The 17856-nt window shown below is 39.1% G+C and overlaps 1 protein-coding gene and 1 pseudogene across 2 annotated transcripts; both read left to right on the top strand.

The window, feature by feature from the left end:
• The first annotated feature begins 832 nt into the window (after positions 1-832).
• On the top strand, positions 833-8825 carry LOC137176109 (NACHT, LRR and PYD domains-containing protein 12-like; annotated as a pseudogene).
• Positions 8826-11423: 2598 nt separating this feature from the next.
• LOC137176096 (angiopoietin-related protein 5-like) lies at positions 11424-17358 on the top strand. Of its 2 annotated transcripts, XM_067582158.1 has the most exons (7): positions 11425-11837; positions 12052-12126; positions 12309-12336; positions 12486-12577; positions 14073-14190; positions 14700-14885; positions 15511-17358. In XM_067582158.1, the coding sequence occupies exons 1-7, from the start codon at positions 11832-11834 to the stop codon at positions 15807-15809; spliced, it is 804 nt and encodes a 267-aa protein (XP_067438259.1). In that variant the 5' UTR covers positions 11425-11831; the 3' UTR covers positions 15810-17358. The 2 variants fall into 2 exon arrangements, with proteins under 2 accessions (XP_067438260.1, XP_067438259.1); XM_067582159.1 differs by lacking the exon at positions 12052-12126 and having other exon boundaries at positions 11424-11837.
• The last annotated feature ends 498 nt before the right edge of the window (positions 17359-17856 follow it).

Consider the following 17856-nt stretch of genomic DNA (forward strand, 5'->3'; position numbering starts at 1 on the left):
TGTAGTCATGAGCAGATATAAGGACATCTTAAAGTGTTTATCACTGTACAGTCGTCATCAGCAATTACAACATCTCTTATGTAGACATATTTATTACTAACTGTGTTTTGTTATATTGTCATTCATTATATGTTTATATATTACAGTTATAGTTATGGACAAATACATTAATAAACACATATCTGCTTACAACTACATTTTAGTGTGCAATAAACTATTTGCTAACAGTGAAACCACTTCAAAGACATTTCAGGAAGTAAACATGCTTATTGAAAACTAATGACTTTGCGCTGGTGACAGATTCTGCATACTACATTACAACAGTAGCAACCTGTCGAAATACATGTTAACATTCCTGAAGTGTCATATTCCTCCTGCATGCTTCAGTTCAGGGATGGGAGGACATGTGGGTTCCCTTTACTGCTGGTTTATCTGGTTGCCAAAACAAGAACCTTAATGTGGATGTGACACAGAATGAAACTAATAATACTGCCTAATGAACTGCCCAGAGTCTCCTCTTTCAGCATCACAGTTATTTGAGAGAAGTTTTACTTCACTATTATGCCTTTCATAAGCTGCCCCCATTCCCACTTATCACCAACTTGACTGGACTGGCTCAACTTGTTTTACCATGTATGGCATGTAAACAAACGCACTTACTGTAAAGTAGGGTTGTTCAGCATGCACAGTGACAGTGCTACCTGTGCTCATTATGTAGTTGTAAATCTTTAATGAGCTCAACAGGAAGTGACGGGTGAGATGAAAACAGCAATAATCAGCTCAAAACTGAAACTGTTGCTACATTTGACGCTTGCTTCTGCTGGGAGATGAACGCATGACTAGCTCGGAGAACAGGTATGGCTTGTGTCCCAGAGCTTCTCTTGGCCACTTTGGAGGAGCTGGTTGATAAAGAGCTGAGGACTTTCCAGTGGTTTCTTTATAGTAATGTTCTCGAAGCATTCCCTCATATTCCAAAGTCTCGGGTTGATGGCAGTGACAGACCAGGCACAGTGGATCTTTTGGTGCAGACATATGGGTATGAGGGTGCTGTTGCTGTCACAGTGGACATACTGAACAGGATGAAACTTAAACTCTGGGCTGAAACACTTAAGAGCAAATATGATGAAGGTAAAACATGTTTTAAAAGTACAGAATTTGACTGTTTAGTCAGTTTGTTAGGCAAAATAGTCTTGTCACATAACAGCTATCTCTCCTCTTTGTTTCTTTATCAGTTCCAAGCACTCAAGTAGGCAAAGGTAAGTTGATAAAAAAAGATACTGACACAAATAGAAATGCAGAGTCATGTTAGGTTCAAACTCATAGCCATGTACATGGACAAGATTGAAGGTTGAACTGTACAAAACTGAAACTGAATTAAGGTTTTTAATTTATTGTTTGAACAGAGATTGACCACCATACAATCCGAGAAAAACTGAAATCCACTTTGAAGGAAAAATACCAAAACATTTATGAGGGGAATGCAGATGAAGGGGACACCATCTATCTGAAGAAAATCTACACTGAGCTGCATGTGATCAAAGGAGCATGGGGAGGCTTCAGTGAGGAGCATGAGGTCAGACAACAAAGGTCCAAGCATGTGACAACAGAGGAAATCTCCATTAAAGCTAGTGACATTTTCAAACCCTGCCCTAACCAAGAGAAGCACATCAGAACTGTGCTAACCCTGGGTATACCTGGAATGGGTAAAACTGTTTGTGCACAGAAGTATACCCTGAGCTGGGCAGAAGGGGAGGAAAATAAGGACATCACCTTTCTCTTCCCATTTCCTTTCCGTGAACTGAATCCTAACATAGGCAAGAAGGACTGCAGTCTTATGCAACTGCTCCATCAGTTTTTTCCTGAGATGAAACCTCTTGAGACACTGGGAACAGAATGCAAAGTCGTGTCCATCTTTGATGGCCTAGATGAGACTCTCCTCCCCTTGAACTTCAAACACAACAAGGTATTGAGAGATGAAACAGAGCCAGCCTCACTCGATGTGCTGATCACAAACCTAATAACAGGGGATCTGCTGGGAAACGCTCTCATTTGGATCACTTCCCGACCTGTAGCGGCCAGCCGAATCCCTCGAAAGTACATCCACCAGTGGACGGAGGTGAAGGGGTTTGTTAATGAACAAAGGGAGGAATACTTCAAGAGGCACTTGTGTGATGATAACCTCGCCATCAGGATCATCAATCATGTCAAGTCATCAAGAAGCCTCTACATCATGTGTCAAATACCAGTTCTCTGCTGGATCACAGTCAGGGTGATGAAGAAAATGTTACGTGACAATGTGACAGGAGCCATGCCTAACACCTTGACTGAGATGTATGCATATCTCCTTCTCTGCCAGACAGGCAGGATGGTAGAAGGGCACAATCCAATGGAAAGTGGCAATGTTGTTTTGAAGCTAGCAAAGCTGGCGTTCCATCAGCTAGAGAAAGGCAACCTGATCTTCTATGAGGCTGACCTGAAAGAGTGTGGTATGGATGTGAAGGAGGCGACTACTACTACTTCTACTCAGGTGTTTGCACAGAGGTCTTCATGATGGAGGGCAGAAGAAGGAGGGAAGTTTTCAGCTTTGTACATTTGACCATCCAAGAGTTTCTGGCAGCTGTGTATGCCCACCACTCCTACACGCAAAGGAAAGAAAACGTCCTTCTTGGATACCTGAAAAGGATATCTACAAGATTTCTCCCCAAATCTATGTTCAGTTTTCACAAGACTGCAATTGAAAAAGCCTTGGAGAGTCAGGATGGCCACTGGGATGTCTTTCTTCGTTTTCTCCTGGGACTGTCACTGAAATCAAACCAGGAGCTCCTTGGTAGACTACTGCACTTGGAAACAGATGGAGCAGAGAAGAAGGGAGAAGAAGATTTATTGAAAACCAGCTCTGGGAGGCTTGCAAACAAAAATCTGTCACCAGTCCAGTGGTCTGCACTCACTTTTGAACTGATGACATCAGAGGCAACAGAGGAGGAGTTTGACCTGAAGAAGTACATAAGATCAGAACAAGGGGTAGTGAAGCTGCTGACGGTCATCACTTCCGCCACACGTGCTCTGTGAGTTTACCCACATGATAACACAATGTTCTGCTTGGTTGATTGACATTGCCCTCAAGCCAAATGCTAATTCAGTTTCTGTGTGTTATTGCAGCTGTTCTTGGATTTATTGTTCACTTTTTCATCCCTTGATGAACAGGACATTTGTATGTGTCGTTTTTTCAAGGCTAAATCGCTGCAACCTCACTGAGAACTGCTGTGAAGTTTTGGCCTCTGCGCTAAGCTCAACCTCTTCTCACCTGACAGAGCTGGATTGAGTGACAACAACCTGAAAGATTCAGGGGTGAAGCTGCTTTCTGTTGGATTAGGGAGCCCTTATTGCAAACTGAAGAGTTTAAGGTCTGTAACAATTTGTTAGCCATTCTTTAGCATCTGAACTATTGAGCAATACACCCCTGCAAACAGCAGCTAAGCCTACTTCTTGTAGCTGAAAGACTTGTGGTTTAGGTTTTCTGCTGTTTACTGTAATAAAAACTAGTAGTAGAAAAAGTATTTAATTTTTTTTTGTATTGTCATGAAATAAATGCACATGTTTCCCTTTTGTTTAGATTACAGAAGTGTAAACTGGAAGGACACTGCTGTGAAGCACTGGCTGGTGCTCTCAGCTCAGAGTGTACTTGACTCAGAGAACTGGAACTGAGTGCTAATGACTTCCAGGAAGCAGGAGTGAAGGTGTGTGGGACTGTGCAGCCAACTCTGCAAACTGGAAACACTGAGGTTGGGCCTGTTTCTTGCTTTCTTCACTTATTCTATTTCATAATTCCTTTAGACATGGAGGAAAAGTCCAATTTCTTCATGCACTTTTAATGGATATTGGGTAGAAAAGTATGACTTAATTATCTATTCTTATGCAGGTTGAATCATTGCAAGCTGAAAGAGACTTGCTGTGCAGATTTGGCTTCAGTTTTAAGCTCAGGCTCATCTCACATAAAAAATCTTGATCTGAGCAACAATAACCTGAAGGATTCTGGTGTTTCTCTGCTGGCTGCTGGACTGAGCAGTACACACTGTAGACTGGAAATGCTCAGGTCAGTGCGTCCTCTGAAACAATGACTGTAGTGGTCCTGTCTACACCATTAAAGCTAGAGTGTATAGTGCCTGCCAATTCTGACAATCTCATGGTTTAAAGGTTAATAGATAACTGCCACTCAAAGACATACTGTACTAAAGTCCATATGTAATAATTGCTGCAATCATCACTTTTTGACTTCTGTGAGGCAGACACTAGCTGACACACAGTCTGATATATCATCACCTTATTAAGTTAAACATGTAGCAGACATAAATAAAGCAACATTATGATCCTACTGGAGTCATGTTTCTGGCCAATATTCACTGGCCTTGCTACTAACTCCTGAGAGGACTATCTGGCTGTTTAGCTTGCTAGATGATTGATTTTATTCTCCAGCTAGTCGTCAATTTGCGTGTCTGCCGTTCTGCATTCAGTTCAGGGGCTGCTCATAGTGACAGAGGCTCTAGCAAACTTTATAGTGTCAGCCCACAACTTTACCGTTTTGGTTTACACCGACTATTTTTATCAACCTCATTTCCAAACTCCGCAGGCAGCTATTTTCGTAAAAATCCTCTGATAAACTCACTATACACTACCTGACCAGCACCAAAGAGCAGATAGTTGAAGTTAACAATTAGCTGATGAACATAATGGAGCATTCAGTGGCTAAAAAGATAGATATTTCACTTAAGAGTTGCTGGAGACCAAAAAGCACCAAAAAGATAATTAATGTTGTACTTCCGTTCACCATGTACAGAAACACCACTCCAAATTAATGCTAATGTTATGTGCTAAATGTATAAATAGGCAACTGTTTGCTAACACTTTGTTATATCAACTTTAAAACATGATAATATCTCATTGTGTTTACAGCTTGCCCTCAATTAGTGAAAAATCAGTCAGTTGATTTTGGTTTAACAACCTAATCTGGAATATTTGACAAAATTATTATAACATTATATTATTACATAATGTTTGTGGAGTCTTTTAATGAGAACTAATCATGTGTTCACTATCACTATGTCACATGTAGTGTGCTGTAACTTTATTTGAAATTTTCCTTCTCCTGTCAGGCTCAGCTGTTGTGGCCTCACACAGAAATGCTGTGACCAGATTGGCGCAGCTCTCAGCTCTGACTCTGCTCACCTCAGAGAGCTGGATCTTAGTGGAAACAACCTGCAAGGACCAGGCATACAGCTGCTCTCTATGAGATTGAGACGTCCAAACTGTGAACTGAAGACATTAAGGTCAGGTCACTCAGTTCAGCCTATCACTTTAAACTTTTTCGAGTATCACCAGTAATATAGCATTCACCTTATTGGAACAAACATATTCTCACCTGCAGGTTAAATGAATGCAATCTCCGGAAATGCTGTGCCGATTTGGCCTCAGTCCTCAGCTCTGACACCTCTCTGAAAGAGCTTGATCTGAGTGGAAATGACCTGCAGGATTCAGAGGTGAAGCAGCTCTCTGTTGGACTGGCAAGTCCAGACTGTACACTGGAGACATTAAGGTTAGCCTGTGTTGTATTTTGCCAGTTTAATAATAATTAGAATAGAATAAACAGAATAAAGAATTAGAATAATCAGAATTTTAATAACACAGTATAATCATAAGAAAATAAAAACAATCTCTGTAAGAAAGGTAAAGAAACACCCAAAAAGTAAAGGTAGAAAGTTAGAAAAGAAACAGAGTTGTTGATTTTAATATTATTTGTGTAAACTTTTTATAAAACATGTAGACTGTATCTCTCAAAGAGGTGAATAATATGTTTTTGGATGAAATGTGAATACCCTGCCTCCACCCAGGCTTTCATTCTGCGGAGTCACAGAGAAAGGCTGCACTTATTTGGCTTCAGCCTTGAACTCCAACCCTTCCCACCTGAGGCAGCTGGAACTCAGCTACAACTACCTGCAGGACTCTGGAGTGAAGCTGATCTCTGTTCATCGGGACAATCCTCTCTGTAAACTAGAAGAACTCAGGTAAAACAATTTATCATACAGATTTTGAAATCTTTCTGGGATGTTGTTGTGGCCCCACCCCCACCACCATCCACCACTGTATGTTTCCTAGGTTTGAATCTCTTATGGTACCATCAGTTCTTTAATATCAACAATACAAAGAGCAAAAATGCCATGAAAATAGATTCAAGAATATTTTTGAAAAAGAAAAAAGTTAAAAACATCATTATACCACATGGCTTGTTAAGATGGGTATTTCTTAGAACATGCAACATGTCTTGTGGTTCAAAAGTTCATTAAATGTTCAAGTTCCCTTTATTGAGTTGTTTTATTTTCACACACTTATCTGGCAATTCAGAGCAGAAGCACATGAGCTGACACTGACCACACATGATAAATTACAGTAAATAGTAAGCACAATAAACAAAAGAATCAATGTGGAACAAGGTCACGTGCACTAGAGTACATATAATCACATTTTATATACATGCATAATATATAAGATATTGGTTTCAAAAGTCAGTTATAAACTATATTAATTCAAAGGCAGATATAAAAAATATCTTTACAAAAGCCATAAATAAATGACTGTAAAACTCCACTTAATTTCAGTGTGTCAGTTAATGATTAATATCATCGATATATCCCCCAACACTGCAGTACGGACCATAATGCGGAGTGCTACTTGAAATCAACACTTAAGAAATGTAAGTGATCTTCTACAATTTGTATCATTTTCATATACTTTTAATATATGTATTTGATGTGTCAAAAACAGTTGCACCTTTTGAATAAAGGACTTTTTTTTTATAACAAAAGGATTCCTGAATTAACAAAGCAAAACTTTTTGACCAGAAAGGTTAAGTTTTGTTTTTAATTATTTCTTTCACCTGCCATCTGAGTTTAGTTTCGTTTGTGTGTAGATGTGACATACACTATATGCACTTGCTTTTCTTCCGCCTTTTCAGTTGTTTCTGGCCTAACAACATGTTGTTGTGTCATTTGTTCAGCAGAGAAGAGAGGGGTCTACTTAGAGGTCTTATTCTACAGTCTGGCAGTGTGGATTCTGTGATTTTGAGCTGATGTTATGTGGAACAAAATAATCCAGTCACACTTAAAATCAGCACAATGAAGCTGATCCAAGATAGTAAAAATGGGGGTTAGACAATCTGTGCAAGTCTGATACAAATGTAGGAACCACAAAGCAATTAAACTCCCACACACCTTTTCATTATCTATACCATTTTGGAGTGTTTCCCCCTTGCGTTTCCTTCTTTCATTCTACCCTCATTGGTTAAGGGCTATGACTGTTTTGTATGGTGATTTTTTTTATTAGACACAGAGCTTTTGCCTTCATTTGAAAAAGTATTAGAATGATTTCATGAGAAAACATTTTTGTCCTGTATAGATGCATGTACCCTGACATTGGACACAAACACAGCTGCCAAGTCTCTCTTCCTGTACGACGGTGGAAAGCAGGTGACGTGGATCAGGGAGCAACAGCAGTACCCAGACCACCCCGAGAGGTTCGAGAGTGTGTCTCAGGTGCTGTGTCACCAAAGCCTCACCCAGCGCCACTACTGGGAGGTTGAGTGGCGAGGACAATGGGTGGATATCGCTGTGACAATGAGGGGGATCCGTCGGAGGGCGGGCTATAATCTCTGTGGGTTTGGTTACACAGACCAATCCTGGAGTCTGTACTGCTCTGAGGACCATTACAGCGCTCAGCATGACCACCAGTCTGTGGAAATACCAGTGCCTCTGTCTCGATCCCGCCGGGTTGGAGTGTATTTGGACTGGCCTGGTGGCACCCTGTCCTTTTACAGCATCTCCTCTGGGACCCTCAGCCACCTTCAAACATTCAACAGCACTTTCACTCAGCCCCTCTTTGCTGGATTTGGGATGGAAAAGGATGACTGCTCTGTAACTATTTGTACAGTGGAGGGTGTGCAAGAACTCATTTCTCGGTCAGATAGTGCTGAAAGAATTGAGGAGTTTTGAGTGAGGAGATTAAATGGTGTTGTTCCTGCTCACAGAGGGTGGTGATAATGCTGAAGAGTCAAACTGGAAGAAAAAGCATCCTAAATTTTCATACAGGGTTAGGGTTACACTTATGGGTTTAAAACTTGTTTTGCAGTTGTCAAACTTGGAAGACAAAATATTACCATGAAAACATGGTGTGTTAAACAAAGGTGTGTTAAACAGCCAACTGTAAACTTTAATCTATCATTGTCTGTCATGGCCCAGGTAGTACTGGCAAATGATCTGTTGTTTTATCTAGGACATTTAATACCACTACGCCTTACTGTAAGGCCTAAACACAGAATGAAAGACTTGGTTGCAAAGAGCAAAAAAAGGATACAGGCCCTGCCTGAACTCCGGTGACCTCTACTTGCATTCCACAGTTGCTCCACTCATCCTTCGCAGTGCCGGTCACACTCACTATGTCACTGGGGTCAGCGTGCTCTGGTCTGCTTCTCGTGTCACCAACTGTGTACTGAGCTCACCACTGATTTCATTTGATTTAGGTTAACAAATAGACGCAGGCAGACACAAAACTGAAATTCTTCAGGGGATGAGGATTATCATTCATTCTCCACTTCATGTATAAATAAATCCATTCATGTGTTTGTAGTGTTATGTATGTGGGAATGTATGTGTATTTGGAATATTGTATTTTATCCTTTTTTCATTTTATATCTGGCCTTTGTAAAATACTTTGTAATTGCTGATTGTAATATGTGCTATATAAATAAACTTTATTATTAGCACAGTCTCCACAAAAATTGCTAGCTAGCAGCAGCACGCCACTTTAATGCATTTATATCTCTACTCTATCTCTGTTAGAGGTGTTCAGTACATCTATGATCAAATCTTCATCAACGAATATTCAAAGTGTAGTGACTATAATGAAACCCCATTCACTGACTGAATTAGTAGCTTTTAGCAGTGGAGCTCCCCACTGGTGACTGAGAGCACTGTTGTCAGCTCAGCCATGATTCACATAGTGCGTTACTTCCTAGTTAAAGCACATTAAAATACCACCAAAGCTACAGAAATAACAATAATCTGAAAACTCTGTAAATGGTCATCTGCTGAGCTATTAAACATATGTGCAGTGCTTTTATGGGCTATTTTTGTACTGAACTGAACATGACTTGGACTAGCAACAGACTGAATGTACTACTGAACTGAAGATATTCAGAATCAGCACTGGGCGTTGGGCCATATGAACGATGATGTGATCACTCAATGTCACTGTTGTATGTACTGAGGTGCATGGGATGCGACTGCTTAGCTCAGAAAAAAACTGACCAAACTAGGCCTACATAGTCAGTGACTACGAATCTTTGAACTGAACTAAACAAAGTGATTTGAATCAGCTTAGTGATTTTCACCTCAAGTCTCTAACTCTTCTGTCTGGCTCATATTAAGTAAGACCTGCCCTCTTGACAGCTGGCAGCCAATCAAAAAACACAAATGCCAAACTGTGACTGTGATGTCTTCAAGCCTGCACATAAATACACCGCATTACAACATACTGACATACTTCTCCAATCAATTGTTGACAATGAGCAAGGGCAAAATCATCCAACAAGACGAAGAGTCTCCAGCCATGCTAGTGGTTCCTGGAGGCTGTATAGGTACAGCAGTACTTTGAGCTGAAGGCTAATGTCAGTATGCTGACATGCTCACAATGATCATTTTGATAATGTAATAATTTGATAATTAGCACTAAACAGAAAGTACAACTAACAACTACAACTAAGTACAACTAAGGCTGATGGGACACAAATGTATGCACCTAATTGAACAGCAATCCATTCAATAGTTATTAACTGAATCAAATTAATAGCTATTTCACACGAAACCATGAATGTCAACCTCATGGTGCAGCTAGAGGTCAGGGGATCACTAAAGTCATTTGGACTCATTGTCAATGAACCGTGAATGTCAGCACAAAAGTTTGTGCCAATCCATCTGGTAGATATAGACATATTGGAGAGTGAAATATGTCTGTAGAGATAAACATATTTCACTGGATGACTGAAAATTTTGACCCACTAAAGAGTCAAAGTCAGGGAATCACCAAAGACTTTAAGATTCATGCTCTGGGGACCATGGATATCTGTTCAAAATTTCATGGCAATCCATCAAATAGTTCTTCGATCTGGACTATAGTGGTGAACTGAACAACAGACCGACATGCCATCCCTGAGGTCCACATCTGTAGCATGGCTGAAAACAGGCACAATGGTCCTGGAGCATCATTAAAAGATGCAAGAAGCAAACACTGTCAGCCAGAGCCCCTAAAGTCCCGAAAGGTGATACTTTTTTATCTTGTGCGAACAAGTTATTATCTTGTGCACACAAGATTATTTACAATGAATTAATGTGTGAAACATTTAACCCTTTATTAATAATTCATAAACATTTATAACTGCAGGCCTGATGACTTATCAGTGACTGGGGCTATTAAGCCATTATTTACTACTTACAACACCAAAGAGCTTATTATAAAATCTTCTTTTAGGTGAAGCTAGAGGACAAAAAGGCAAAATAGCACATCAAATGTTTCAGCAGGATAAAATAAAACATCTGTATCTGTATCTGTATTACCACAACAATTATAAATCTTTTTTTAAACTTTTCTGGGACAGGATTCACGCTACACAGACTTTGTGTATACCCCTGAACAAATGACCAAGTAGACTATAGGGATGTTTAGAGCAAAGCCAGACCGACCATTCCAAAGCTTTAATGATTATGAATCATTAATAAAGGGTTAAGTGCTTCGCACTTTCTGATAAGTCATCAGGTCTGACTCCAGTTATAAATTATTATAAGTCCATGGGTTAGTGTTTCACATGTTCTAAATCATCAGGTCTGCAGTTATATTTAATAAGTAATTAATGAGAATGAATAAAGTCTATAGTTATAAATGTTAATAAATAGTTAATAAACAGATTTTTGTCTTGATGCTCTGCAGCCCTTTCTTTCTACACTGCAAAATTTCAGTGTATGTCATTCCGAGGTGAAAATAAAATGTGATTAGCTGCATTCTCTCTATTACATGGTGGCTATATGTGCATCTGAAGTTGGCAGGCTCTATGTGGTTTTTCATATTAACTATAAATATGAATTTATAGTAAGTTATCTTGTGCGCACAATATAATAAGGTAAAAAATGATCATCTTTCCGGATTTTAGGGGCTCCGTAGTGTCACAATTCATTGAGTCCTGAAGGAGCTGCTCATTTCATAGCTGCGGATTTAAAAATGTTTGTATTCCATGCTGTTGCACAGGCACAAGGAAACAGAGAATGCCTTTAAGAGGCATGCAAAATACACAAAACATCTCCTGTCACTGACTTAAAGGTGCAGTTTGTAGAATTTAGTGGCATCTAGCAGAACGGACGTGGCAGAAATGGAATATTGGCTTCAACAACCCACAGCAGGCATTTCTTGTCTGAGTCAGTCTTGGACTGTTGTTTGCCTTGAGGGGTGGGGCCAGATGGGAAAAGTCAGAGAAACTGGACTGTAAACACCTCTGGTCATATTTTACTGCAGCAGTGTTAAAATGTCAAAGTTATGTGACATACTTTGCAAAAAGAGTATGTTACTTCAGAGGAATAGGTGAAGTTAGATGACTGGCTCTGTTAGTCAAACAAACTTGTCTGCATTACAAGAAGTGACTGCATTTATTGCAGACAAGAAGGTGTGGTAGTTTAGTGAGTGGGAAAAAGTGCTCCTTCTGTTGTGGAATTTGAGCTGGGATACAAGGTTCATCCAACATGCAGGTAAGTGTGTGGAGAAAGAAATGATTGATTATTACTGGTAGTATTTTACTCTTTAGTCTTCTGAAAGTCTGTCACCTATGAATTGAAAGCTTCAGTTTTCATTTAACATTCATTTAAGTACAGCTGTGCCTTACCTGTCATGGCTGTTTAATTATTTAGAAAATGTTAAGGCTATATTATGGCTAACATGTCACTTTTGACCTCTGAATATCAGAACAAAATGAAGAGTAGGGTTGGGGGCTATGGGCTGATCTTGGCCTTTCTCTTGAGCTGCCCAGTGCAGGCTGAGGTAAAGAATATAAAACTACACTACCACACTACTTCTCTCTAATATCTTTCGCCTACTTTCTCTAATATGTTTTAGACAACAACAAGTTTATTCTCAGCTCAGGCTGTTATGTCTGTATTTTTTACATTGCACATTTAAACTACCTCAAGTCTCACTTAAAACTGTTTCTGTGGTATTGCTAGAACCAGCAGAGGGCAGTTTCTCCTCAAGGTACGGAGCATGTTATTATTGCTTCCAGTATGCCAACCATTTCATATAATGAACAAGTTATGGAGGTACAAGGCACCATTTATTTAAATATAACTTTTGTTCATCCTATTCTTGTTGTTCTTCTCTGTCTCTTGTCATGTAAACCTCAGGAACAGACTGCACACAGATTAAGGCTCTCTTACCACAAGCATCCAGTGGGGTTTATGTAATCCAGCCTGCCGGAGTGAAGACTCCCTTCAAGGTATGACAATATGCATTAAACATGGTATGTAATGTGCAAAGCAATTCTTGCTTGTAACTGACTGTTTGCTAAACCCGCATCCCTTAGTATACATTCATTCCATTGGCAGAGGCTTTTATCCAAAGTGACTTCAAAATGAGGTACAATCCTTGCCACAATAGACAAGGAAGAAGACTTGAGAATAGTGCCTCAATTTTCAGTTCATGTAGTAACATATAAGTGCATAGCAAATGACATTTTCTTACAGAGAGATGGAAGAGAAGTTTGGATTGAGAGTTCCAGCCTCGCAGTGAAAGCAGGAGTAGTCACTGTTCATTTACAGATCTTTGTGGATGTGAAGGTTCTTAACCTGAATGATTTAGTTCAGGTAGGTGGGTGCTATGCTAGTGGCCACTCCTTTGGCGAATATTAGCAACTTCAACTTAATGCGAAAGACAACAGGGAGCCGGTGGAGAGTAGTGCAAAGTGGGGTGACATGAGCTGTTTTTAGCTGGTTGCAGACCAGAAATGCCTCCACATTTTGGCCCATCTGCTGAGATTTTACTGTACATGCTGGCAGCCCTGCCAGTAGTCAAGGGGAGAGATGACTACTGCTTATACAATGAGCTGAGTGGCATAGACCTGATCTTTCTATTACGATAACACATTTTATGTGATAACACACCCAGATTCTGATAAGAAGCATCCAGGACTGATTCCCACGCTGGGGAAATACTACACAGTGGATGTACTATTCGTGAACAATGTTTTTTTTAAACTCTGGGCTTGGAAGTAACCCTTAATATCTTAGTTTACATTAGAGCCAACAAACACACTGTTTAATCCATTCCTTACTTTGCTCTTGTGTGTCTGGTTTTGGAAAAGGCTAAAAAGCCAGACCAACCCCCAAACACTTTAAATACAGAATATTGCTCTTACTACAGCCACATACACACTGCTACAAGAAAGCTTTACAGACCTGCTGAGCCTAGCTACAGCATGGTTGCTAAGCTATGAATAAACAATCACAAACACAAACAATTTAGAACATCAACAGTTGGGAAATTTTGGATTTAGGCACTGTTGTACACTAAAGAAAATCAAAGAGTGTCTTTATTTTCATTGAATAAAAGTAACATTATAGATCTAAAATCCACTTGGTAAAGGTAGATAATACCAAATAAAAAAAGATATGTTATCATAGATTTAAAAATCTGAGTACATTTAAGCTTAAAATGTTGTACTTCTGTGTACGTGTCCCTAATTTTACTCAGGTTTACTTAAATCATATGCGTGATTATTATCCACTAAAATAAATAAAGTCAAACTGTCAGCTAGGACAGAATTTGTAAAAAAATGTTTTATTTTTTTTGGAGTTGTATCTCACTTTTTCAAATTGAACCCATAATGTAATCTTTTCCATAGCTTTGTAGGACATGTCTCAGTCTTTAGAAAATGTATAAAAAAGCCCGGCAGCTTGTCATCTTAACATGTGTTTTCTTGACTTCCTGCTTAGGTGTACTGTGAGATGCGGTCAGATGGAGGCTGGACAGTGTTTCAGAAACGCAGTGGTGGATTGGTTTCCTTTAACAGGAAATGGGCAGCATATAAAAATGGTTTTGGATGCCTGACACGTAAGTTAAGTACTCAACTCTTGTGTTAACTGCTGTGTGTGTCATTGTTAGTCATTATGAATCCTATGACTGTTTAAAACTGGTTGGGTTTGTTGAGGCTTGTGAGGTTCAGTCTAAGTTTAGATGACTGACAGACCTTACTAAACACAGGGTGATTATAAATATCCCAAGGTTTTTGTTTAATAAAAATCTATGCAAATAAGGTTGTGGTGCCAAGGAGAGAACTGTGCAGACAAATAGATACTTCATTTCCATATACAAGCACAAAATGTGACTTTTAACTTTTAGCTGAGCTTGAATCATTGACTAACTTACCTGCAGGCAGCCTAAAATACCTGCATCTTGCAGCAAGCAGACAGTTGCTGTTGTAAAGAGCCACACTTGGGGCAATGCAAACCTAATGTGATTTAATGGCTTTGAAACATGTTTTGAATAAAAGCATCAGCCAAGTGGTTAAAATTTGTCAGAAAAACATAAATTCTTTCTTTGTGCTCTGCTGATTCCCTCAGAGGACCACTGGCTTGGTCTGCAAAAGGTTTTCTGTTTGACCAAGAACAAAACCAAAAGATGGAGTATGAGGGTGGACCTGTGGGACCATGAAAGTGGCACTGCTTTCGCAGAGTACAGAAACTTCAGATTAGGCAATGAGAAAACAGCTTTCAGACTGCATGTTGGGACATACAGCGGAAACGCAGGTATTGCAGGCCCTTCTGACAGCTGCTTTTTAGCTTTAATCACTTTCCTTCGCTTTTTATAGACACAAAAATAATCTTTTTGCCTTACTTGTTGACTTTTTCCACTTCTGTGCTTTATTATTTTAATAAATGTAAATTAAAGCTGCTCAGTGCAGCAATTTTAAACATCAGAACATCATTATAAAATAACTGTGAAGCCTTATTAATGCAAAACATAAGACTATGACAGAAGTTTTACTGTTTATTGTTGCTACATATTCAACAGTGTCTTGTTGCTTTTAGGGAACCTCAGTACATGTTTCTCAAAAACAGACATTTCCCATAAAGATCTTTGATCTTTCAGTCACTTTGAAAGTAACTTTCACTTCTTCCACTATCTGCTGTCAGCACAAACTCTGAAAGTTTCACATGTAGCTCTGTTTGTTCTGAAACAACAGTGCCCTCTTTCTTGTTTTGTGGTGTAAAGCCATCCAGCAGCTGAACTTGACTTGACTTGATAATGAAGTGTAAAGCTCATTTGTAATGTGTCTAAATGAATGAGGTGTTAATTTATTCATGATGAAATCCTACACATGGCAGCTTTAAACCCCAGACTTCCTTTAATGATTTACAACTTTGTTCAAAGGTGATGCCATCCGTGGTGCCTATCCAGGCATTGACCAGAACGGCTATGGTTTCAGCACCATCGATCGGGACAATGATGGCTGCTCCCCATGCATCTTTGGCGACATTGCTCAAAGGGAATGTACCTCTTCAGAAGGTGGAGGTTGGTGGTACAGTCGTTGTGGCTCTGCCAGTCTGAATGGCAACTGGCATCCTGCTGGTGACCACATTGGTTGGGCGTCAGGCCTCCACTGGCAAACCTGGAAAACACATGCCCCTTACTCCGCCAAGGCCACAAGGATGATGATCAAGTCTCTGTGAGAGGACCCCAACCATGTGTTCTCTTCTAGCAGCACAACATTTAGGCATTTACTGCATATGTGAAATTATATTTACATGCTTTTTTAAGGTCCCCTTCAAAAAATGTGTGAATGTATGTACAGTTTCACACTAGAAGGCTGTTTTCACATTTGTCTGCTGAGAGGGGAAAGTTTCTCTGTGCTCACCTTAAATCTCAATTTAACACATGTACATACAAGATGATTTTGTGCCATCACAACTAGTTTGGAAGCCAATATTCCAATATGTAACTTAACACAAGTGTGATGTGAAAGCTTGAAACATCTAGTACACATACACTGAGAATTGACTGTATAATGAAGTAGGGAGACATTCTCTGTCCAGCAGTTAAACTTTTGAAATAAAAATATTAGCTAATGTTACTTTGTTGTGAGAAAACCATAGCAGACACAAATTATCGAAAAAAATGTTTGGAGGGGATCTTTAAATCTGAGACACTTGTTGTACTGCACTGACGGGATGTTATTACCTTTTTATATAATTTATTCTTTGAACTTGTTTATGTCAATACTTCAGAAAAGTATAAATAGAAATTCGGCCACAAATTATGTGGACATTTAGTCTGTGTTAGTTGCCTTTGAGGTCATAATTTACATAAAGCTAGATGCAGCTTTAGACATATGCTTGTGAACAAATGTAGAAAGGATGGAAGGCAGTTACAGTAGTGCTGGAGGGTTGCATTCTGTCATACCTTTGCAAGAATTTTCTGAGATTTTATTATTTTGCCTGTACTAAGTCACTTTCCTAAGGGTCTGATTCATTTTAGTCTACATACACAGCACAGTTTGTTAGGACTTTGCACTGCTAACGCTAACAATTTACAAAGTGCATAAAGTAGCATGAAACACTTGAATATAAACGTATATATATTTATTAATGTTTTTTTTGCTGAGCAACTGGTTTTTACAAATGTTTTTTCATTATTTTTGTCAAGAGAATACACCATGTGATTGACAGTGAGTTCACTTTACAGTTACTTGTCTTGAAACTGCTATTACATAAGTAGAAATAAGAAAAATACTTGACATTCCATATGGTCGTTCCAGTTGGTTTTTACATATAGGGGTTTTAAATATAAAATAAAAAATACAGAAATGTGCAACAACTAAGAAATTACATTTCCCCACATTCCATCAATAATACAAGATATACCATAGCTCAGCTAGTTCTGCTCACACATCCAAGGTTTACAACACAGTTAAAACTGAGAACACAGATGAGTAGAGGCATCTTGGGAGATAAAATACCTGTTACTTCCAGGTGTGCTATGGTGGAATGGGGGCCCATGACCTATAAATAACATGAACAGGCTGCTAACAGGCACAAACAATTGACTATATGCCTGGCATTCATGTTTTAAATCCTGCAGTGGCCTTTTATGGTCCTAGTTCAAGTAAAATATCTACCAATGATCGATGACAATCAGAACACAATTACCTGGTTAAATACATAGTCAAGTGAGATTTGAATCACGTGAACATCCATTGAACAACTGACCGCTACACAGTGAATTGTGGGATGCTGGAAGCAATTAATTCACATGGTTGTCTTCCAAAGTCTGGGAAGATTTCTAAGTTTATCCATGTTTTCCTCATAATATTATCATATCTTAAACAAGGTTGGGTTTCAAAATTCTAACTGGCATTTACTGAATGTTTATGGCATTTTATCCACAATAATATGATCACTCAGTCATTGCCTTTCTAATTTGTGTTTTAACAACTTTTGATCTACATTTACTCAACTACTCGTATTTACTGCTTATTTCTTTTTCTGTAATTAATTAATGTGTATATATACACTGTATGTGTATATACAGTATACATTATAGGAGCCAGCAGCAAATTAGCTTAGCTTAGCTTCATCATAAGGACTACAAACAGCTAGCTTGGCTCTGTTCAAAATCACCAACCAGAACCTTGATTGCATTTTCTTTTTTGTGTGGGAACAGATGACATACAATGTGTTAATTTGTGAGTTTAAGAGGTGCTGGTATGCAGATGGTATC

This window comes from Thunnus thynnus, chromosome 23 (assembly GCF_963924715.1).
Source record: "Thunnus thynnus chromosome 23, fThuThy2.1, whole genome shotgun sequence".
NCBI classification, from domain to species: domain Eukaryota; kingdom Metazoa; phylum Chordata; class Actinopteri; order Scombriformes; family Scombridae; genus Thunnus; species Thunnus thynnus.